A 23,079-nucleotide genomic window follows, 5' to 3' on the forward strand; every position below is an offset into this window, starting at 1 on the left:
CATACGTCATCTTCACACATTTCATCAACTACGCTTGTTCCCCTCATTTCATATGTTCCATCCACTTCGTCCGCTCCACCCACTTCACCAGTTCCACTGACTTCACTGGTTACAAACACATCATCCGTTCGTCCACCTACTTCATCCGTCCTAACATTTCACCCGCTTCACCCATTCTACACCCGTTCATCCGTTCTATCCTCATACTTCATCCGTTCCCGCCTCATACTTTACCCGTTCCACCCGCTTCACCCATTCTACACCCGTTCCACCCGATTCACCCATTCTACTCCCGTTCCACCAGCTTCACCCATTCTACTCCTGTTCCACCAGCTTCACCCATTCTACTCCCGTTCCACCAGCTTCACCCATTCTACTCCCGTTCCACCAGCTTCACCCATTCTACTCCCGTTCCACCAGCTTCACCCATTCTACACCCGTTCCTTCCATATATTTCATCCGTTCCTGCCTCGTACTTCATCCGTTCCTGCCTCGTACTTCACCCGTTCCTGCCTCGTGCTTCACCCGTTCCTGCCTCGTACTTCATCCGTTCCTGCCTCGTACTTCATCCGTTCCTGCCTCGTACTTCATCCGTTCCTGCCTCGTACTTCATCCGTTCCTGCCTCGTACTTCATCCGTTCCTGCCTCGTACTTCATCCGTTCCTGCCTCGTACTTCATCCGTTCCATCCATGTACTTCATCCGTTCCATCCATGTACTTCATCCGTTCCATCCATGTACTTCATCCGTTCCAACCTGTTCATCCGTTCCAACCTGTTCATCCGTTCCAACCTGTTCATCCGCACTCTACACCTGTTCCGCACCCGCACCTTACTCTGCAACCGCTCATCACACTACATTGGCTCAATATCACAGCGCCCTACATCCGCTCAACATCCGACATCTGCTCAACATCACGCTCCACATCCTCTCAACATCCTAAAACTGCTCATCACCCTACATCCGCTCTACTCTATTATCCACTCAGCCTACATCCACATCACAACCTACAGCCGCACCACGCCCTTATCTGTTCTACGCTCTCATACTCTCCATGCCATCAATTAATTTTGCGCTCACATCCGCTCCACGCACTTGTCCGCTCCACGCACTTGTCCTCTCCACACACTCACCTGCTCTACACGCTTCAGCCGCTTTACGTGTTTCATCCAGTCTACCGACTTCAACCGCTCCACTCACTTCGTTCATTCATCCTGCATAATCGGTTTCAGCCCATGTCTCTTGTCGTACGCACTCGATCCGTTCCGTGCTCTCCATCTGTCCCATGCACTACCTCGTCTCTTTTACTCGAATCGTCTATTCTGTACTTTTCATTTATACCATGCACTCATACACTCCATGCTATCTGTCTGTGTACTCATCCGTCGCTTGTATTCTTCTTTCGACCTATTCATTTTATCCATTTTGGTCCATTCCGATCATTACATCCATTTAATAAATTTCATCCGCTTTAATGTTTCGTACAATTTTTTCTTTTATCCGCATCACTGCTTTGATCTACTTTACTCATTCTTTTCTGATTGTCCTTTTGGTTTACAGTAGAGGTTATTTGCCGATTTCTCGCTTGGATCTTGATGTTGTATTGTTATTTGTTTTATTGTTATTTAAGATCTTTGGTTTAGTTGAATTGTTATCCACTTTAATCTTCACGTCCACATTGATCCTCATGTCCATTACATTTACCTTGTCCATTTCCTTAATTTCAGCCACTTTACTGCTCTCGTACAACGTATTCTTTATAACTATTTTGCAGGTTTGATCCTTTTACTCATTCTATTTTGTTTGTCCTTTTTATCTAACAGAGGTTAATTAGTTTTCAACTACTGGCTTTGATCATGATCCTGCATTGCTATTTATGATCTAGTATTTGGTAAGGTCATTGAGATGCTGTTATCCAGTTTGGGTTAGTTCGAGTTCGGGTCGGTTTTAGGGGAAGAGCCAAGTTTTCCGTAATTTCCATAAAGACATGAGGTCTTCAGTGGAGGAGGGAAAGAGCTCCCTTAGGGGAAGAGCCAAGTTTTCAGTAATTTGCGGAAAGACATGAGGTCTTCAGTGAGTCGGATGTGGTGTCGGAGTGTGTTCCACAGCGTGGGGGCCAAGGCTGAGAATGCTGATCCACCTAACCCGACAGTTTGTTTTAGGTATGACTAGGAGGCCGGCTGAGCTTGATTTTAGAGTACGTGGTGGGTGACAGGGTCTTAGTTTGTCTTGAAGATATTGAGGACCGGTTTTATGCAGTGCTCGGTGAGAAATGCATAAGGTTTTGAAGTTCACTCTTCGGGCAACCGGGAGCCAGTGCAAAGTTTTGAGGGCTGGGAGATGAGGTCTCTCGGGCCGAGCGCTAGTAGCAGTTTGGTTACAGCGTTTTGTGCTCTTTGTAATTTAGTCAGTTGGTATGCGTGGACTCCGAGGTAGAGGGGGTTAGCGTAGTCCAGTCTTGATATAACTATTGATTGGACTGCGGAGAGTCTGTTGGGAAAGGAGAGGTATGGAAAGATGCGCCCAAGTGTTTTCAGGTGGTAGTGGCAGGACTTTGCGACGTTGTTGACTTGGCGCGAGAGTGTTAGGTCAGAGTCTAGGGTGCATCCAAGGTGTTTTACTGAGTTAGAGGGAGTCGGTGAGTTGCCCATGGCAGATGGCCAGGGTAGTGGGTGTGGAAGAAGTTTGGAGTTGCCACATACCATGATTTCTGTTTTGGAGGGGTTTAGCAAGAGGTGATTTGTGGCCATCCAGAGCTCTATGTCGAGGAGGCAGGAAGCGAGGTCAGGTCGACAGTTGGGTTTTGAGTTCAGGAGTTTTAGTATTAGTTGAGTGCCATCAGCGTAGTTGTAACACAGGATGTTGTGTGAGCAAATTATTTGTGGGAGGGTGGCCATGTAGAGATTGAACAGGAGGGCTGATAGGCATGCTCCTTGTGGAACTCCTGTGTCGACTGGTCGAGCTTGGGAGGAATAGGTGGAGAGTAGGGTTATTTGGTTCCTATTTTTGAGGAAGGATGCTATCCATGTGAGAGCGGTTCCACGAATTCCTAGGGAGTGGAGGCGGATTGAGTGATTGATTGTGTCGAAGGCGGCAGATAGGGCAAGAAGGTTTAATGCAGCACATCCCACGGAGTCTGCCGTGTTTTTAAGGTCATCCCAGATTGAGGTTAGGGTAGTTTCAGTTCCGTGTCGGGCTCTGAAACCTGATTGCGTGGTGTCTAGGAGATTGTTGGCTTCGGCGAAGGCATTTAGTTGGGAGTAGGCGGTTCGGTCGATGAGTTTGGCAAGAAACCTGGTGTTTGAGATGGGGCGGTAGTTTTTGGGCTCGAGAGGGTCAAGGCAAAGTTTTTTTAATTAGAGGTTTGACATGAACCGTTTTGAATGCGTCGGGAAAAATTCCCAAGCAAAGGGAGTCATTTATGATCGATCTTGCGTGTTCTCCTGCACAGGTAGAAGCAAAAATTTCTTTGAGGGTTGTGGCCGGGCAAGGGTCCAGCGGAGAGCTAGACGGTTTGCAAACAGAGAGAAGTTTGAGGAATTGGTCGGGTGAAATTGGACTAAAGGAGTCGAATGTCGGTTGGGTAGTGGTCACAGGCGGTGGGTTGCCTGGTGGGTGTAGGAGAGCTAGCTTGTTGGTTAGGGCCTTTATTCTTTCGAGGGCTGTGGTGTAAACGTGGAGAGAGAGTGAATCGCACAACGATTGTGAGGGGGTCGAGACGGTGGTGGTGCATGATGTTTTGGTGAATTCAGTGATGATTTTGTGAAGTTCTTTGCTGGGGTTTTTACAGTTTAGGATTCAGGAGTTGTAATGGGCTTTTTTAGCTTTCCGGATTTCGGCTTTGTACTGACGGAGGTGCCGTGCCAAGGTGGATCTGCTCAGGGGAGGTTTGTCTTTCCGCCATTTGCGTTCTAGGTATTTATATAGTTGTTCACTGGTCTTCAATTCAGGTGTGAACCATCTAGGGAAAAGGCCTCGGCGGGCTGATGGTTTGCAAGAGGGTGTGAGAGGCATGAGTGAGGTGTTGAGCCATGAGTCAAAGGCGTCAGGGGATAACTGATTATTGAGTAGGTGGGTAGGCGGAGGAGACTGTAGGAGTGCGTCGGCTAGGTCAGAAAGAATTATTAGTTTCTTCCAGCATTTGCGTAGATTTGGAGGTTCGGGAAGCGGGTCGAGTGAGAGAATGGCGAAAGAAACCATGGAGTGATCAGACCAGATGATGGGGGAGGAGGGGGGTTTAGATGTATCCGGTTGTGGGAGCTGAAAATGGCATCAAGAGTGTGTCCTTTATAGTGAGTCGGGCCGTTTATGTGGGGTTGGAGGTTAATTGCGTCTAGACCGTCAACCAGAGAGTGTGTCATAGGGTTGGTGGGAATGTCAAGCCATATGTTGAAGTCTCCTAGAAGGGCGAGGTTGGGATGGTTTAGTTGAAGGGTGGCGATAAGAGTCACAGAGGTTGTTTGCAAATTGTCTATCATAGCCAGGGGGTCTGTAGATTATTAGGAAGCTGTGTGAGAACTAAGGGGAAAGAGATAGGTTAACGAGGAGTGATTCACAGGAAGGAATGAAAGGTTGAGGCGTGGAAGTGAGACTTGAAGGCGAATGCTATTCCAGGATGTGCCTGGTAGGCTAGTGAGGGGAGCGGGTATGATCATAGGAGGCTGATTGGTGGAGGGGTTCGTCAGAGCAGTGGTCTTAGGGTGGTTGGCTCGCCATCTTGCTCCTCTGGCTTGGTGTTTGGTAAGGGGATGGGTAGGTGATGGGGTGGAGGGTGGGCTGATATGGGGAGGGGGGACGTGAGGCAGGGCTGGCGGAGGTTGCAGTGGATTGTACATGGGGGTCGTTTCTGGCAGACCTTGACGGATTGGGTGCAATCATTGTTAGTTACTGTGATATAGATATGTTGGAAAGTTTTGTTCACCCCAACCCACTTTAGCTATAACGCCAGATGTTAATTGTTCACTCTTTCTGTGATTAACAGTACCACGACAGTACTTGGTATTAGGTACAGTTTCGGATGCAAATTACACTTTATATTTGGACTTTATAAGTTCAGCTATACCACTGGGAGAGCTTTTTTCATGGTTTCTTGGTTCAATTAAGCAGGGTAATATTATTCAATTAATCTAAGATTTAATGTACTAATTGCACTCATTGCAAACTAGTCTGCAGATGTGCTTTTTAGGCAGTTTGAAGTGTAGTTAGACCTTAGACCATTAGGCACACTTCTAAATTCAATTTTGCATAGAGCCGATATTAGGGGCGCATCTAAAATCAACTATGGCATGTTGTTGAGCACACTTCCAGATTCAACTTTGCACAGGGAGGACATTAGGGACTAGAGAGGATATTAGGCACACTTCTAAATTCAACTTTGCTCAGAGAGGTTATTAGGCACACTTCTAAATTCAACTTTGCACAGAGAGGATATTGGGCACACTTCTAAATTCAACTTTGCACAAAGAGGATATTAGGCACACTTCAAAATTCAACTAAGGCATATTAGGCACATTTCTAAATTCAATTTTGCGCAGAGAGGATATTAGGCAAACTTCTAAATTCAACCAGTGCACGCTATTAGGCACACTTCTACATTCAACCAGGGCACGCTATTAGGCACACTTCTAACCTCAACCAAGGCATGCTATTAGGCAGACTTCTAAATTCAACTTTGCGCAGGGAGGATATTGGGCACACTTCTAGAGTCAACTGTGAATTCCCCCTTTCCAAGTGCCACTATAACACGGATATGCTATTGGCACATTTGTGATCATGAAGAGAACAGTGCCTCTCAAATATCTTAAAAATACATCCCGCCAGCATTGCAATATCTGCACGTTGGTCTCGTCTATAACACTTAATACTGCGTTGAGCACTTTCACAGCACTATTGGCAGATGGAAAAGGGGGCAGAGAGCAAGGGGGATGGTTAGAGAAATCGGGCAGAAATCATGAAAGGAAAAATGCAAAGTGCAAATGAGTTAGAATATAGCGCGCACATTGTGACGGGGACTAAAACACATTGGAATATGTCAAATGCTGTTGGCATCCAGGACAAACATCCATTTCACACAAGACAGGACAAGTTTGTTTTTCAATTCTTTTTTATGAAAACAATCACTCTGAATTCTCCAACAAAATGCCAAATAAAAAAAATAAAATAAGACTCTCCCCTCCTTGCGATTGTCTGGAAAGTCCTGGTGTTTTCATAGAAGGCAACAGGCAGTGTATAAGTGCTTTCTATTTAACGTTAGCGTTAAAAATATCCTCTTCTTACACAGTAGCTGCTAAGTACAGTACGAATATTTTAGAGTGCGTGCAATGTGTGTCTTGGTTAGTTTTTTTTCTTTTTAATTGAAGATCTTTTACAATAACAATCCAACAGGAAATAAAAATATTCTTCTAGACGTCAGACTGCAGTCATTTTATAATTTCATAACTTTTTCACAGTTTAAAAAAGTTTTATATATTTTTTCATATATACTTTATATATATATATCATTAAAAAGTGTAATCTATTTCAAGGAATATAATACAGTGGGATGGATCTATGGTGGTTCTTTGTTGGAGTATTTGGACAAAAGGACGTTCCTGATGCATCATGAAAACTGTACAATCGGAAAGAGTGACTGGCCGTGTTCGTAGAAAGTTAGATGTACCCAGAGGAGTATTGGTCAAAATATGATCTCCCATTATGGAAGAGGCTTGCTTGGAACAAGGGAAGGGACCCTAATCTCCCCACTCTTTGCTAATATTGTAAGTGCTCCAGTGCAGCCGGCCGAAGACATTCTTTCCCAGTTGTTTGCTAGAAGCAAATAGTTTACATTGATACCAGTCCACAGGGGCCTACGAGACTCCAATGCCAGAGGTAGCACAGGTGGCACTGAATACAAGACAGGACTGTATAGTCTTTAAAATGTGCAGACTGTGCTTTTTCCTCACAACCATATCCACAGTCGGAGGAATGTAGGGACAGCAGATATCTACAACAAAATAGCATTTAAAATATTTTGAGATTGTTGGGTATTCTCTTTCACATGTACTTTAGTTGTGTGTGAAATGTTAAAAGAAATCTGTGAACTTCTTTCAGGCCACTTGTAACATTACATCCAACAGTCATTGATAATTGGCACACCATTTTTAATTACTGGAAAATCCAACTTTTTTTTCACTTTGAGGGGTTAAAATCTCCAACTCTCAGAGCACACTCTACAATGGAGACCATTCAGCCTGCAGTGCCCCGATCGTTTGTGTGCGTGTACACGTTGCAACCCCGGAATGGAGGAAACTGCAAGGCAGCAGAAGCCTGGTGCTAAACCTTTCGGTACAATCTCAAGAAATCATTCATGTGTCCAATGTGGGCATAAAACCCCTTGTGCCATTAAAGCTTAAGATCTCGGGTTCTCCTGGAAGGCACCTTAGTCGGAAACTCAGATTCTTTTACTTGATTGCTACCAACAACCCATAACAGCTGCAGTGAGCAAATGGCCGTACACAACCCGCTGAGGAAAGAGCCAGCATGCTCCAACACTGGAAGGTGATAAAAAAAACTCTTCTGAAGTTCCAGCATTATTTCTTGAAGGCTGCACAAATGTAGAACGAGGATGGAGGGTGGTGAACACCCATGTTTGCTCTTTAGTCATTCACACTAGCAATAGTTTACAATTCCCACTGTGTCACCTGCTACTGCACACAAACATGTGTGAAACATGTAATATTCGAAGAACCCTGACTTCTGGCACACGTGCTGAGGTTTTGTGTTTTTCAGAGTTCAGAAAGCAGTTGATACTTGGCGCCATGTACAAGTCCTCTTTAAAGGACTTGGTATTTTAGATTGTCACATCTTTTCCTCCCCACACTCTGTACGCTGACCTGTCAAAAGTATTGCATGTAGGTCTGGAAGGGTAAATGGATCCCATGTTTCCTCTCCTGTCTAACGCAGGTTTTTCTTGGGGTGGACTCAGTCAGAGTCGCTTGTCCTACGGATGATCAGCAGATAATGGGTACACCGTCCGTGTTAAAGATCATGCCTGTGGTAGGCTCGTAAGTGCCTGCCAGATAGTAAAGGTCTTCACTGTCCTGGTACTTCTTGGTCTTCAGCATCTGCTCATATTGGTCGAGACCCACAACAAGGCATTTATGGGAGACCGTTTGCACATCATTTTCATCCACATGAGAGGACTGGTACAGTGCACGCTGAGGAAGGAGCGACAGAGCAGAGTTAGGGAAAACAAGTTAAAGCTTAATGCATGCACCTATTCTAGAACATGCAGTGAGCAATCAAACGGTTGCACGTGCTTCCATAGACACCTTTTAAAACATGCGCACTTGGTCAACATGAATTTGACCAAGCTCCTTGATTACTGGGGACTAACCTGAAAAGATTCTATGGTATACCCCTTTATCAAAGTATATAGAAAAGCACTTATGTCTGCACTTACCTTGCACTTGCCACCAGCTGGCCGTATTTTTTATGTATCTTATTTATTCTATTATCCCATGTACTGCACTTTCCCCTCTCCCTTCCCCCTACACACCTTTCCCCTTCCCCCAATCACTTTTCCCCTTCCCATGCACTTGCGCGATCTGAATGACACCTGGCCTAGTAAGATCGTGGTCTGTCTTCCCTCTGTTCCCCCTTCCTTGCCTCATCGCGCCTTGAAACACTTGTCTATAGGCGCGTTATAAATTCCATATCATGTCATAATATCATATCAGCATATTTGAACCATCCTGTGCATCTAGGTTTGGTTTACTTTTAAGTGGAGGCACTCAAATAGAACAGTTTTAAATCGGTTCTGTCATGTACACACAGTGCAATAAATTCAGATGAAAAGCAGATCCCTGCTTCATCGAGATAATCGATCAGTGTTCCGGTCCAGGTACAGTATTCTTTTGTTTCAAGAGGTGGGAAAGATGTGCTTGTCTTTTTCTGGAGACAGAAGGTACAGCACACACAAAAAGCTTCACATTGAATACAACTGTCAAATGCCACAGTTGTCCTGGTGTCCAGGATAAACTGTAAAGCCAAGTTAAACACAGATTAAACCTATATCATTGTAAATAAAAAGCTCAGAAAACTGTTGTTTTATGCCATTAACCCCTCCTTAAAAAGGTGGCCCTCCTTTTATGTAAATTGAATGCGGTCATGGGCAGCTCCGTGACCGTTTATTCCACCTGCATTCATATGACCCAAGTAAGTTTCCATTCCGTCAAAGTCAGATAATGCGATATCCAATCTGATGCCAAATTCCTAACTTCAGTCAGGGAGGATGTGGCAATTATTTCCGTCCTAGGTAAATTGACATTGTGTACCCACCGTCTAATCCCTCCCTCCTTCCTTCCTGTAGATTGTGCAGCATCCTAGTTCAGGGGCAGTAGTCCAACTCCTACTGGTGGCACTTAGCAATGCCTTGCCCTAGAACCAGGATTTTAGATGCCTAATGTGCCACCTCCCCTTCAATGCTCAAGAAGTCTTCCTCACTACTGGAGTCCCTGCTCTCTAGCATAAAATATCACAACTGGACGGCAGGAGGTGGACCCTCACTCGTCTCGCTGCATGACTTGTATCACTAAGGAATGCAGAGTGCTTTACTGAAGTCGGTTTCCATCTTGAGATCTGTAAACTACCATCCTTCAAATTCACCAAGATGCCAGAGGGACACACCCCATCTCATGCGCCATGTATGAAAATTCCAGACCCAGCCATTTAATTTATTTACATAGTCATAGGAAAAGGATGCCCCAATACTCATTTGCAAGCTTCAAAGACCAAACCAACATTGTGTTTAAGAAATCCAGACGATGCTTTTACCAGGAAGGGTAACAAGCTATAACCACTGGATAACATTTTCATACTATAAAATCGCAAACCATCATCGATATACAAAAGGCTGAGAAATACTACATATCTCATCCATCCTTTCTGTAATGCTAATTATGTATTGCCATTGTGTTGTACACATTCTTGCTAAATAATAGATCTAATTCAATAGAAACTGCAAAGCATCCTATGTTTTGGCTACAATGCTTTGAAACTCCACACTAAAGTAATCCAATGTTGTATTGCATGTGAAATTCCGTTTCTTCACATAACAGGTGACGCGATTCCCTTTTCAATGGAATTCCATCTAGGTCATTAGTCAGCATAACCACCCTAAAGGGGAGGTTCACTCAAAAATGTCATTGGCTCAAAAGATGGTCCATAATCAAATATATATATACATACATATATATACATACATATATATATATATATTTAAACAAAGTTCCTATGTAAAATTGGGGAAGAGCCTCAAACTCAAAACATATCAAGCACTAGAAGGCATCCATTTTGTGAAATGGATGAGCCTCCTGTGCTTGTGTTAAGCTCTGCTCATGCGGCAATAATGAAGTAAAAGCCACCTACTGGTACCTTTTGTTTAATACAGCTGGCTTTTGCTTCATTATTGCCGGAGAGTAGAGAATGCAGTCAGGATCCTGTCAGCTGTAAGTAAGTGCTTTATACATTTGTTTTTAATTTAGCTAGAAAATCATGGAAATTATAAATACAACCTTGTTGTATTTATGATTTCCGTGGTTTTCTTTGAGTTTCCCGAATACAACAACATTGTATTTATTATTGCAGCGGTTTTCTTGTTGAGTTTCCCAGGCTGTCCTAAGCCGAGGAATCCCAGGAAACTTAAAAAGAAAACCACGCGCCTTTTCTTTTAGTCAAATCCAGGCAATTATGAAAACTTCGCTGGCATCCGGCAGAGTATTCATAATTGCTGCGACTTTCTTTCCTAGTTTCTCGACCACGGGAAACTAGAAAAGAAATTAGCATCAATCATGAAAACTCTGCGGGTAGCCGGCGAAGTATTTATAATTATTTTCTCTAAAAAGATGTCTGCATTCTATACCCAAAAGCCACAACTAACTCCTATCATCAGCCGGGGATCTTTAGGACTAGAATAAAGTACACCTGTACCTCTGAAAAACTGCTAACAAAAAGGAGGATCGCCTGCTGCACTCATCCCTCCCCCCCCCCCCACAATCCAAATACCCGAAGTTGTAAAAATCGACCTTTTGGGGGGAAAATGTAATGATTCATAATATAGTGAATGAATACCCAGAACTAAAATGTAGAATTTCTCTATTCGGTTTTAGAGAAGATTGGACACAGTTATGGCTCAACTGTTTTTAGTAACATTGGGCGTTCAGGTCATCAAATAGTGTAGCAATTTGAAAGGATGTTCAAATAACACTTGTTAGGTAGATTTTCATTTTTATGCACAATCTCCTCTACATGCGTGTCCAGCACTTTTCGCTTGACTACTGGATTTTTGATCTATTCCCCTGAGTGAGTGGGAATCTTTTTCCACACACTCATTCTTTTACCCTACCTTTTGGGATACTTTGTATTTCTTGTTATAACATTTTCTTTGAGTTATACTCCGCCAAGTTGTATGGCATCTGTCTTTTGACACACTATGCACAATGTTGCTGGGAGCCCTTTGGGCTTCCCTTCATATTCTCTGTTATAGGGGAATATTTGTATCCTTCCTATCTTTCATATTGTGAGATCAGCACACTCCACCTTATGTGGCATGCTGGGGAGCTATGTACTATCTTTTCTCAATGTTCCTGTGATGTTTTGGTTATAGTGACAAGCTAATTTGATTGGCTGCAGGCAGTGGTTTTATCTTACCTACGTGTGTGCACTTTTTACTCCTAGGCTGTATTTGCAGCCGTGGTACTGCACAGAAGGGTCACCATTGACCCAAAATGGCGACTTTCATGTTTGCTTGTGCCTTCTTGGTCCTTCTGCTGTGCTTGGTGGGGGAGGTCCTAGCTTGACTTTTGTCTTCGGCGGGAATCCTTTGTGAAGCCCGCCAAGGCTCAAGTGTGTCTGAGGGGACAGGAAATGGGGGAAGACTTTGAAACTCTGCCGTTCTTTGTCTTCTGGTGTGCCTACTTGGAACCAGTTCCAACTGGGGGGCTGGCTGTCCTGAAGGACAGCCACCACCCAGAGTTTGATTGGTGCCGATTGGGTGGGTTCCTGCAGAAGAGATATGGATCCTGTAGCTGAAGACAAGGTGATCTCTGGAAAAGAAGAACCGAAAAGGAAGAGGAGAGATGTCCGCAGCCACTTCCAGATGACAGGAGATGCCCTCTGTGTAATCACTGCTATCGGACCCCATTAGGTAGATTTTTCATTTCTATTCCAAATCTCCTTCAACTGAGTCCCACAGCACCATTTGCTGGACTCCTGTTTATTTTCATCTGTCTCCTGAGAGAGTGGGAACCTTTTACCCCACTCACTCATTCCTTTACTCTGTATATGGGAACCCCTGTTCATATTTGTGTATATATAATAAACCATTTTTAAATAGCTCTAAGGGTGCAAGTGTTTCTTTGGGCCTATGTATGCTGCAAGATCAGTCTACCTCCTTACCAGCCCTCTCTCCCTCCTACGATAAGCATGGCTGCTCTGCTATACTACAATTACCTTGAGTGGTACAGACTTATACTAAGAGTGGGAGTTTGGATATTGCCCAAGGGTAGTCTTATAATGTCCTGTGGGTCAACTTTAGAAAAACTGTCCCAACAGACCCCTTCTTCCAAGCGTCAGGAGAGCCTTGAAAAGGAAGACTCTCGCTTACAGTAGTGGATCCAATCAGACTGAAGACGACTTGCATTTCAAGCCCTCCTACAACAAGCTGTGCAAACCGCCAATACCCTTGGTCCCGTGGACACTGTGCAGTGGCACTGACTTCCAAAGATCGAATCATCCCCAATCTTTGGTGGACTCCTTCCAGACATCAGGGCCAAGGTTCCACTCCTTGAAGTACCCTCACCGGAGAGCTGAACCGAGAAAGAAAGACAAATCGGCTGGGCGGTAATCATTCTTCACTGGTGTCTTGAAATGGCTGCCAAAAATCACAGAACTCAAATTATAAGTTAGTCAACGTAGTGACAAACATACTCTTAGTCCTTTTAGTCTCCTTTCCTCCATAATGCACGGGAGACGGAACCTTCTTCACCAGAAAAAACCTTCCCTTTAAATTTAGAGACACTCAAGGGTGCGGCCCTGGGAGCATGCGCTGCACTGACTCTGCCCTCCGGCACCACACCTCAGTCCCCATAGACGCATCGACAATAGAATTAACATTGACTAATGACACCAGTTTTATTAGGGAGGAGGCTGCTGGGATGTATGGAGGAAAGGGGACTAAGTACGTTAGTCACTACAGTGAGTAATTTATAATTACTCTTACATCCCATCGCCTTTCCTCCCTACTGCATGGGCAATTACAACTGAATGTAGCCCCAGGGTGGAGAGGAGACCTTCCGGAAGCAAGCAGGTTCCTAAGAACTGCATGTCCGAAGTCCACGTCTGATCTAGAGCCGGCATCCAAACAGTAGAGCATGCAAAAAGCCGAAGGGGTGGCTCATGTGACCGCTCTGCTTATGACTTGCCAGGGGACATGCCGCCGGAAAGCAATGGCGGTTGCCTTGGCTCTGACCACGTGGGCATGCATGTTGGCTGGCTGTAGCTTATGCTGTCCCCTGTAGGCTTCTTTGATGGCCAAGACCATCCAACGGGCTATGGAGGCCTTAGATGCCCGATAGCCGGGTCTTGAACCTCCAAAGGTGATGAATAGAGCGTCCGACTTGTGGAAGCTCTTCGTCCTGTCCAAGTAGAATTTCAGTGCACGTCTGACGTCCACGTCTTTGGGTTCAGCAGAAAACGTGGGCAGCACAATTTCCTTGTTCAGATGGAATGTGGGAGGCACCTTAAGAAGGAACGTTGGGTGCATCCGCAGGACTACCTTGTCCTTGTGAAACGTGGTGTATGGCTTCGAGGAGAACAGCACCGCAATTTCACTGATTCTGCGAGCCGAGGAGAGGCCGAATAGCAAGGCTGTCTTAATGGTGACCAGCCTGATGTCTGTGGACACCACTGGTTAAAATGGTTTGCGTGCTAGGGCACCCAAGACTATGTTGAGGTCCAACACGGGGTGTGGCTTCTTGATGGGTGGTTAGAGCCTGGCGAGACCCGTCAAATGTTTGGCAATCGGGTTGGAGGAGGAAAAGCTCTCCTCCTCCGAGTTTCTGTAAGCCCCAATGGCTGGCAGGTAAGTGCGCAAGTGTCCACCTGCACACCTGAATGGGGGCGAGATGGGCCGGAAAAGAGAGCACGTCATCCAGGGGACATGCCAGAGGGTTAATGCCCTTAAAGTCTGCCCAGTGGCAGAACCTGGTCCACCTGCTCTTATACTGGGCCCAGGTAGATTTGGCCTGGCGCCCTGTATGATCTCCAGGTTAGCTTTAGAGAGGCTGAGATGTCCTAGTGTGACCTGTTCAGTAACCACACTGAGGGCTAATTTCTCTGGTGCGGAGTGGATGACCCTGCCCCCCCTGCTGTGACAGAAGATGTGCTGAGCAGCTCCATGAACCATGGCCTGGCTGGCCACCATGGAGTTATTAGGATGATGCTGAGGAGGCGAGACTCCTTGATCTTGCATATCACCATGTGAATCAGGGGAGTGGGTGGAAAAGCGTATACTGTCATTCCGTCCCACCTGATCTGAAAGTCATCGCCCAGGGAGCCCAGGCCTTGACCCTGCCAAGAGGCGAACAGTTGGCACTTCTTGTTGCCCCGGGAGGCAAAGAGGTCCACCTGGGGGTGGCCCCATTTGTGAAAGATCTTCTGCAGCACTAGGTTGTTCAACTGCCACTCGCAGTTGTCCGCTCCCAGTCTGCTGAGCCTGTCTGCCTTCAGGTTGGATTCCCCCAGCAAGTGGACCGCTGTGCGGAAGATGTTCTCCAGGGCCCATTCCCACATGCTGCCTGCCAGCCTGCACAGTAGAGGGGTGGGGGACGGGATATATATAACATGATGGTCAGGTTGTTTGTCTGAATGAGGACGACCTTGCCCTCGATGACCGGGAGAAAGGCCCAGAGCGCCAGCCTTCAATTCGAGCCAATTGATGTGGTACTCCTGCCAGGTCCAGGTGCCATGGACGTAGTGGTCATCCAGAGTGCCCCCCCAACCCTCGAGAAAGGAGTCTGTGGTGATGGTGACCTGTGGTGTAGGTTGCTGGAAAGGCTTGCCCGTCCTCAGGTTGCATTCCCCTGACCACCAAGCTCAAGGAAGCTGCAAAGTGCAGCTGTATCCTCCTCATCCTGAGTCTTGTGCGGGGGACGGCCAAGAGGACTGCTGCCATGAGACCCAGTAGGTGTTGGTACCACCAGGCCGACGTCACTTCTCTGCTGACGAAATGCACCATGGCCCTCTTGAGTGCTGCGTTCCTGTCCTCCAAGGGAAAAACCTTCTCGGAGCATGTGACCCAAATGAGGCCCAAGAAGGTCTCTTTCTGCGTGGGCTGCAGCTGTGACTTTGAGGTTGAGTGAAAAACCCAGCTCGTGCAGCAAGTTCATAACAGCGTGGGCGGTATGGTGCACTGCTAGGTATGGTGCACTGCTGCTGTAGATGTATCCCTGACAAGCCAGTCGTCCAGGTACGGGTAAATGTGGTGGCCTTGCGACCTGAAGAGGGCCGCCACCATGTTCATCAGCCTGGTAAAGACCTTGTGGGCCTTGTTGAGGCCGAAACGGAGCACCTTGTATTGGAAATGGTAGCCCATAATCATGAATCGTAGAAAGGAATGAGGAGGCTGCCAGATCGGGACGTGTAGGTACGCTTCAGATCCAGGAAGCACATCCAGTCTCCCTTGCACAGTGTCTCCACTATCAAAGCTGGCATAACCATCTTGAATTTTTGTAGAGGTAGGCAGAGGTCGAGGGTGGAAAGGTCCAGCACAACTCTCAGGCCCGCCTGTTTCTTTTTGTCAATGGCAAAAATCCTGGAGTAAAAGCCCAAGCCTCGCTGGGAGGCTGGGACTTCCTCCACTGCCTGGCTCTCGATGAGCGAACAGATCTCCACCAAAAGAGTTGCTGTCCCAACCTGTGCAGGGGAGGAGGGAGGAGAGACTGGGATAGGGAGGCGGTACCCCATGGAGACTACAGAGGATCCAGGGGCCCGCAAAATTCTGGCGCCAGAAATGTGCATGGAGAGCAAGCCTGCCCCCCACTGGAGACACGTGGACCCTGAGGGGTGTGCCATGCCTTCTTTCCCTCTGGGGCTGCTGCAGAGGAGGGAGACTGAAAAAAGCCCTTAATCTCCCCTTCTTTGTTGTTTGCGCCAATGCTGGGACGACAAATGATCAGGCTGCCTGGACCTCTGCTCTTGGAAGCAGCGGAAACCTCTGTATGTACGCCCCTTCTCAGAGCGGTGCTGTGACTGGGTGTATGGTGGTCTTTGTAAGAATGGATAAAGACTTGGCCGTTTCACAGCTGTTTTTCTTTCCATCCAGTTCCTCGTCCATTGTGGAGTGGAAGAGGTTACCCCCTTTGAACGGAAGATCCAGTATGCGTTCCTGATCATCTGGGTTGGATTTTCATAGCACAGAGCCAGGCCATTCTTCTCATGTCTGTGGAAATACAGAAGACACGGCCAGAGGTGTCAATGTGGGCCACGGAGGACTCCATGATCTCCTGCGCCACTCCCGCCTTGAATCGTGATTGCGCAGGAAGGTCTGGGAGGAAATCTGCAATTTCCCACCAGAGCCTCTGGTTAACGGTTGCCAGCATGGCATCTGCGTTGGCTTGACGCAGGTGCAAGGACACGTTGGAATACATCTTCTTCCCGTACACCTCCAAGATATTCTCCTCCTTGCCTAGCAGCGCCGCAGAGGAGGCTGCTGAGGACAACTGAGGCTTGGAGTACAGTGATGCCGCAGCGATCACTGAGGACTGTGGCTCAGGATGGGCGGGCCGATAGCAAGAGTATATCCCCCTCCATCTGCCTGTACTTTACGTCCAGGCGTTTATTCACCGTCTGGGCTGAGTGGGGCTTGAGCCAACCCTTCTTGGCCAAGGCAACTACGTCCTTCTGCATCGGGACGTGGCGTGAGGGCTTCTGCGAGGACCCCCTCTGCTGGTTGGTCGACCTCGGGCTGAGGAAGGTTCAAGTACTCTGCCAGCCCTTTCAGATGTTCGTGGAAGGCTTTGGCTGAAGACGGCGTGTCGGCGTGGTCCTCCTCATCTGCCCAGGTGCTGATCTGGATGGTCCAGCACCAGAGGCGGAGTGCTAGGAGCCGGGGCTGCGGTACAGAGACCAGAGCTGGCGGAACCACCTGCACAATCGGCTGGGGGGCCGGAGCAGGCTGCTGAGGCTGAACAGGGGCCGGGGGAGCCTGTACTGGGGCCTGAGGCACTGACGGGACAATTGCAGGGAGCAAGTCCCTGATGATGACCCCCATCTGTGGAGATTTCATGAGCCCGAGGAACTTTTCAAAGAATCTGTCCTCACAGGCTGGATTGGTGATAGGCGATATTGACAGGGTAGCGGGCGGCTGTTGGGAGCAGTTGCATGCTCTGCCCATATGGACGCAGCGATACCCTGCCTTGCACAAAGGAAGAATAAGCTGTAGGCCACATAGCTGGTTAACACCAGTCCCAGCTCGACAGACGGTCCTCCGACTGCCTTCCCTGGAGGGGTGTCGGCCGGATGTCTGCATTTTCTGGCACGGCGGCCATGTTGAAAAGCTGCCTTCCACATGCCTGCATCGTGTTGCTCGGCTCACTGGGCCCCACCCCGTCCAGTACCCTGGAGTGTGGACCATGGGGCCTACCCGGTTCCTCAGGCATAAGCCCGGTAGGTGTTACGCCCTCAGCAGATCTGCTGCTAGAAATGCGTAAAGGAGCCCCCTCTGACATGATGCTGGTACTAGGGCGTGGCCCTTCAGGTGAAGGCCCGTACAAGGACCTTCTGGTCCCTCAGCACCCTCAACGGGAGGATCTACAGATCCCTCGGCCTCTCGCTGATACAGCCTCTGTACTTGTGCTGGTATGAGGACCTGGGCGGTCCCTCCCGCGTGGGCGAGTTCTTGGGAAGGAGTCTCCCTTGTGGGGGGCGCTGGAAGTCCTTCAGGCCCTTTTTCCAAGCAAAAGAGTTGCTTACTTGCTACAGAAGACTTCCTCTGGAACTTCTGAACTTTCTACAGCTTGTACCTTACCTGTTCTGCCCCCATATCTCACTCTGACACACTCATAACTGGATAGGGATGGACTTCTAAAGTGTAAGGCCTCAGAAATAATTACTAGTATTTATCTGATTTATGTTAATTTTGTTTCTTCGGTTTGTACCTGAAACAGATATTCTCAAAGTTATTACAACGTTTTTAGTTACCTGTGAATTGCAAACGGCCATTCTAAAATTATTTTTAAAAAGTGATTTACTTACTGAAAGGCTGCATTAGATGTTCTAACGTTACTTATTTTGTGTTCGAGTACATACCTGTTAGGGAGAATTTTTAGTTTAGTGCTAAATTCCTCCCACCTTAGAGACCCCCTGCTCTTATGCTGAACTTTGGGACTTTGTACTTTTAATTCTATGTGTTTTCTGTGTTTCCTTTGGTTATTCAGTCTGACAAACTCCATAGGCATAATCTTTTACATTGTACCACACATCACTGTCAGTGCAGTGGCACAGGGAAGTCTTTCAGATTTCCCAAAGGTTTAAATACCTTCTCTTGGATAAACTACTGTTTCCAAGAGCAGTGATGTGAAATTGACTTTAATTACATTGTAACTTTCTAGACCCAGCACACACTATCTTAAAATAGGGTGATGGATGATTTAGGATCCCCCTTTGTCTAGTTTCCCATGTAACATTTTTATGTTACCCTTTCCTCGATGAATGGCTGGTGACAGTGGTACACTTTTAACTACTGTGGTGTGCTTTTACCGCGTGCTGCGTTCGCAGCTGCAGTAAAGAACCCAAGTGCACTATTTTTGTCAAAATGGCCACAGTCGTCTTTTCTTGTCATTTCTTTGTGGAAAGGTCCTTCTTGAGATTTACTCTGCGTGCCAAACCAGGTTTGGTCCCATTGTCTGCTTTGCCTTTGGCGGGATTCACGAGTGAAGCCCACCTCTGGCTCCAGGGTATCTGGGGTAGGCAGGAAGTGAGGGAGGTGCGCGAAACTCCCTGTGCTTAGTCTCCTAGGCAACCCAAAAGCACTCTGTAGTGATTGGCTGGCTGACTGTCCGGCAAGGACACTCACCCTGCATGGTGACTGACAGCTAGGCTGCAACGAATGGGAGAACTGAATAAAAGGCGAGGCTTTTGGCTTGGAAGACAGAGTCGACCAGTGGACGAAGGAATCCGAAGAAGAACTTGAAGAGGACGCCGGCTGCCACTCATGGACCATTGGTTTGCCCGGTGAAGCCCTGCTGCTGTGCTGAAACTCCAAATTCATATCCACAGAGAAGCCCTTGCAAGGACGACTTCTCCCCTTGAGTTGGTGGGACCAATCAACTCCAAAGTAAGCCACCTGGACATCCTTCTTGGAGCTGGTTGAATTTCCACAGAGTTGCTGTTGGAAACCGAATAGCCAGGGAGAGGAACACCAGATTGCGTGCCTTGCTTTTAAGTTTAACAGGAGCTCCAGGAAGATCCTCCAGACTCCCAGGAAGTAGGACTGACCGAGCCAGAGTCCCCCTCAAGAGAGTGCAGCACCCCAGAAGCAAGGAAAGTCCATTTCGACAGCCAGAAACCACAGTGTTGCTATTTGCGGTAGTCCCGAGGAGCTGAAACACCGAAGTGCCACTTGTCAGAAAGATTGACAGCTGCGAGCAGTGACTGTCTCATTGCAGAGCAGGAGTCCCCAGAAGTCCTCCCTCTTGTCCCCACGACTGAGGCCTAGGAACAATGGGATCTGCAGAGCTGCACAGGAACAGAAGTCATCTGCTGCACATCTTTCTTCAATACAAAGGTACTGTTAAGTCTGAGAGAACATACTTCTTATTGAAGAGTTGCTTGCATCTTCTACCACTCAAGTCTAATCAGCTTGTGGCCCTACATTTTATTCTTCTTTTCTTCAAACACTTCTGAACCATTGTGAAAAGACTTTTCTACTTACCTACAAGAGGTGCTTCATCCTGTATATGACTTTTGTCCATTGACTTTGGCTTAGCCTGTTATACTGAATGAGACTGCTTAGGGGATCCAAAAGTATTTGCCTGCTTAAGAATATTTGTGGTCTCTTGTTGTTCGAAGAATCTTTACCTTTTACCACCTTCTAACAGTATTCTAGATGCAAACAGTAACATATTAATGTCCCCAGGACCCTAACTATTGAAGTCACCTGAGGGTGTAGGTTGTGTCTGTGGGCCATCCCAAAAGGGTCTTTTCTGATTTAGAAACTAAGAGTGTACAGTACTGAAGTGTATTTGTGTGTTGCTTTTATATTGCTCCCTTCTGAGGAAGGCTTATTCTAAATGTCTGATAAATTAATAATTGTTTATTAAAGAAACCTTTTGTGTAAGTGTTTATTTGGATACTTGTCACTGTGAATCTCTGTGTAACTCCCCTACAGCTCGCAATGACCCCGCTTGAGATAAGCCTGGCTGCTCAACACGCTACCGAAACTGTAGTACAAGCGTATACCAAATGTTGGGTTTCCTATACCTGTAGAAGTCAGAGGTGTTTGTAGTGTTCCCAGAGGGTACTGCATGCAAACTTTGCCTAACCTGTACGCCGGAGAGGGCAAGGTGCGCCGAGAAAGAGAGCACATCGTCCAGTGTGCATATCAGGGGGTTGATGAGCGCGGGTTCCCCACCACCGGATCGCTCGTCGCAAGGTCTCGTTGAGGGATCCTGTCCTCGAAGCTGCCCGTTGCTTGAATCCAGCGGGCGTCGAGGAACTCCTGTAGAGGGTGCATCCGAAGCCTGCACAGGCGCACAAAATAAATGCAAGAGGACATGATCCAGAGGAGGGACTTGATGGACCTCACTCTGGCCACGTCTGTGGCCAGCAGACGCTGCACCTTGCCTCGGACGGCCTTTGTCCTTTCCTCTGACGGCGAGGCCAGACGCGCCACTATGTCGAGCTTGGCTCCCAGAAACAGTGCGACTTGAGAGGGGACCAGGTGGGACTTGGGGAAGTTGATGGAGAACCCCAGGTCCGTGAGTAACTGAGCCAATCGTCCAGGTAGGGGTAGACGTGGATCCCCTGCAGGCGCAGCCGCGCTGCCACTGGAGCGAGGCACTTGGTGAAAACCCTGGGTGCCGACTTCAATCCGAACGGGAGGGCCTTGAACTGGTAGTGCCGCCCTTGGACCACAAACCTGAGGAACTTCCGGTGTCCTTTTAGAATGGGAATGTGAAAGTATGCATCATCAAAATCCAAAGAGGACAGGAAATCGCCCTCCTCCAGCTGTCCCAGCACGTGCTGGAGGATGACCATACAGAACTTCTGTGCCTTAATGTACTTGTTCAGTCGTCGCAGGTCTAGGATGGGTCGCCACCCTCCCGTCTTCTTTTTCACAAGGAAGTACCTTGAGTATACTCCGGAGCCCCGGAGCCTATTTGGGACGAGCTCGTTGGCACCTTTCTTGAGCATCGCCCTTACCTCCAACAGCAGTTTGATTTTGATTCATTTCTTACGCGCACCAAGCAAGCAATTTCATTCGGGCGCAGATGTTAACTGTATGTTATATATTTAGCTGTGGGATGTAGGTTCACCATAGATACTGAAGTTCATTTGAATAGGAATGTTTTTAATTCTTTTCTAAAGGTTGCCAGTGCAGTGCATGAGCGAATGCCTAAAGGCAGCTGATTCCACAACTTGGGGCCGAACACAGAGAACCTCCCGTCTCTTTTAGAGGTGTGTTTTGTCCGGGGGACACATAGCAGGAGTTTATCTCCTGAACGGAGGTCTCTGGTAGGGTAATATTGGTGGATTCTCGTGTTCAGGTATCTGGGTGCGAGTTTATGGTAGCATTTGTAAACTAAACACGCCACCTCGAATTTAATATTTTCCTCCACCATCAGCCAGTGGAATGCTTTCCGAGATGCAGAAATGTGATCTTTTACCCAGGTGGGCAGTTAACCTTACTGCTGCATTCTGGGCCTTTTGTAGTCTTGACATTTGTTTCATAGGAATCCCTGTCATAAGACTATTACAATAACCAAGATGGGCATTTACCAAGGCTCCCACCACTACTGGCTGATCTTGGAGTTAAAAAAGGAAGTACATTCCTAAGCAGGCGCAGGGCTTAGTAGACTGTTTTTATTTTTGCCCCAACTTGTGCTTCGTTGGCCAAATTTTCTTGCCAGATGCAACCATGATTTTTTACTTTCCTAGAGAATGGGATGTTTTCACCCAAGATCTGTGGAGTTATGTGGGTTCCTTCCTCTCTATTTTTGTTCTCTGATCTAAACAGGATTACCTCCGTTTTGGCTGCATTAAGCTGTAACTGGTTGCAAGCCATCCATTTTTTGATATCCTGCATACACCAGTCTATCCTTTCGAATGCCTCCGGCAGATCATCTGTCTCCACATAGATCTGCGTGTCGTCGGCATAAGAGTGGAAACGTAGACCATGTTTCCTCAGGATGTCAAACAGTGGTCGAATATATAGATTAAAAATCAGAGGTGAAAGGGCTGAGCCTTGGGGGACTCTACATCTCAGTTGTATTAACACTTATAGGAAGGCTCCCAGGGCCTGGCTTGTAGGAAAGGAATCTAACCAATCCACCACAACTTTAGCTGCTCTGCCTATACTTCCAATCTGTTGGAGTATAATTTTGTGGTTGATTGTGTCAAATGCTGCTGACAGATCGAGCATCAGCAGTATTGTGTTGCTTCCTCTGTCCGTGGCTTCTAGTAGGTCATCCTGGACTGCCAGTAAGGCAGTCTCTGTTCCATGATTAGGGCGAAATCCTGATTGATGTTCGTCCAAAATGTCTCCATTATCGACAAACTGCTGAAATTGGTTACAAACAATTTTTTCAAGAATTTTAGTGGGCCAGCATAGATTAGCCACAGGGCGGTAATTTTTTTATATCATGGGGTCCAACTTGGGCTTTTTTAGTAGCGGTTTTACCACTGCTCGCTTAAGTGAGCAGGGAACATAGCCCTCTGATAGGGATTTATTTACAAAGGTTGTTAAAAAAAGGGGTGAGACTGGCTGCTAAACGAATAGCGGTACATGCTGGTATAGGAAAGGCCAAGTCCTTGGTGGGCTTGA

At 47.1% G+C, this 23,079-nt stretch overlaps 1 protein-coding gene across 7 annotated transcripts in view; it reads right to left on the reverse strand.

Annotated features, from left to right (window-relative positions):
* Window positions 1–6,084: 6,084 nt before the first annotated feature.
* Window positions 6,085–23,079, reverse strand: part of TNRC18 (trinucleotide repeat containing 18) — a 470,959-nt gene continuing 453,964 nt past the window's right edge. For all 7 annotated transcript variants that reach the window (XM_069645534.1, XM_069645537.1, XM_069645536.1 and 4 more), the window contains one exon: window positions 6,085–8,194. In XM_069645534.1, the coding sequence (XP_069501635.1) occupies window positions 7,988–8,194 (207 nt within the window). In that variant the 3' untranslated portion in view covers window positions 6,085–7,987. The remainder of the gene's footprint in view (window positions 8,195–23,079) is intronic.

The sequence above is a fragment of the Ambystoma mexicanum genome, chromosome 2p (assembly GCF_040938575.1).
Source record: "Ambystoma mexicanum isolate Mex_15411 chromosome 2p, UKY_AmexF1_1, whole genome shotgun sequence".
NCBI lineage: Eukaryota > Metazoa > Chordata > Amphibia > Caudata > Ambystomatidae > Ambystoma > Ambystoma mexicanum.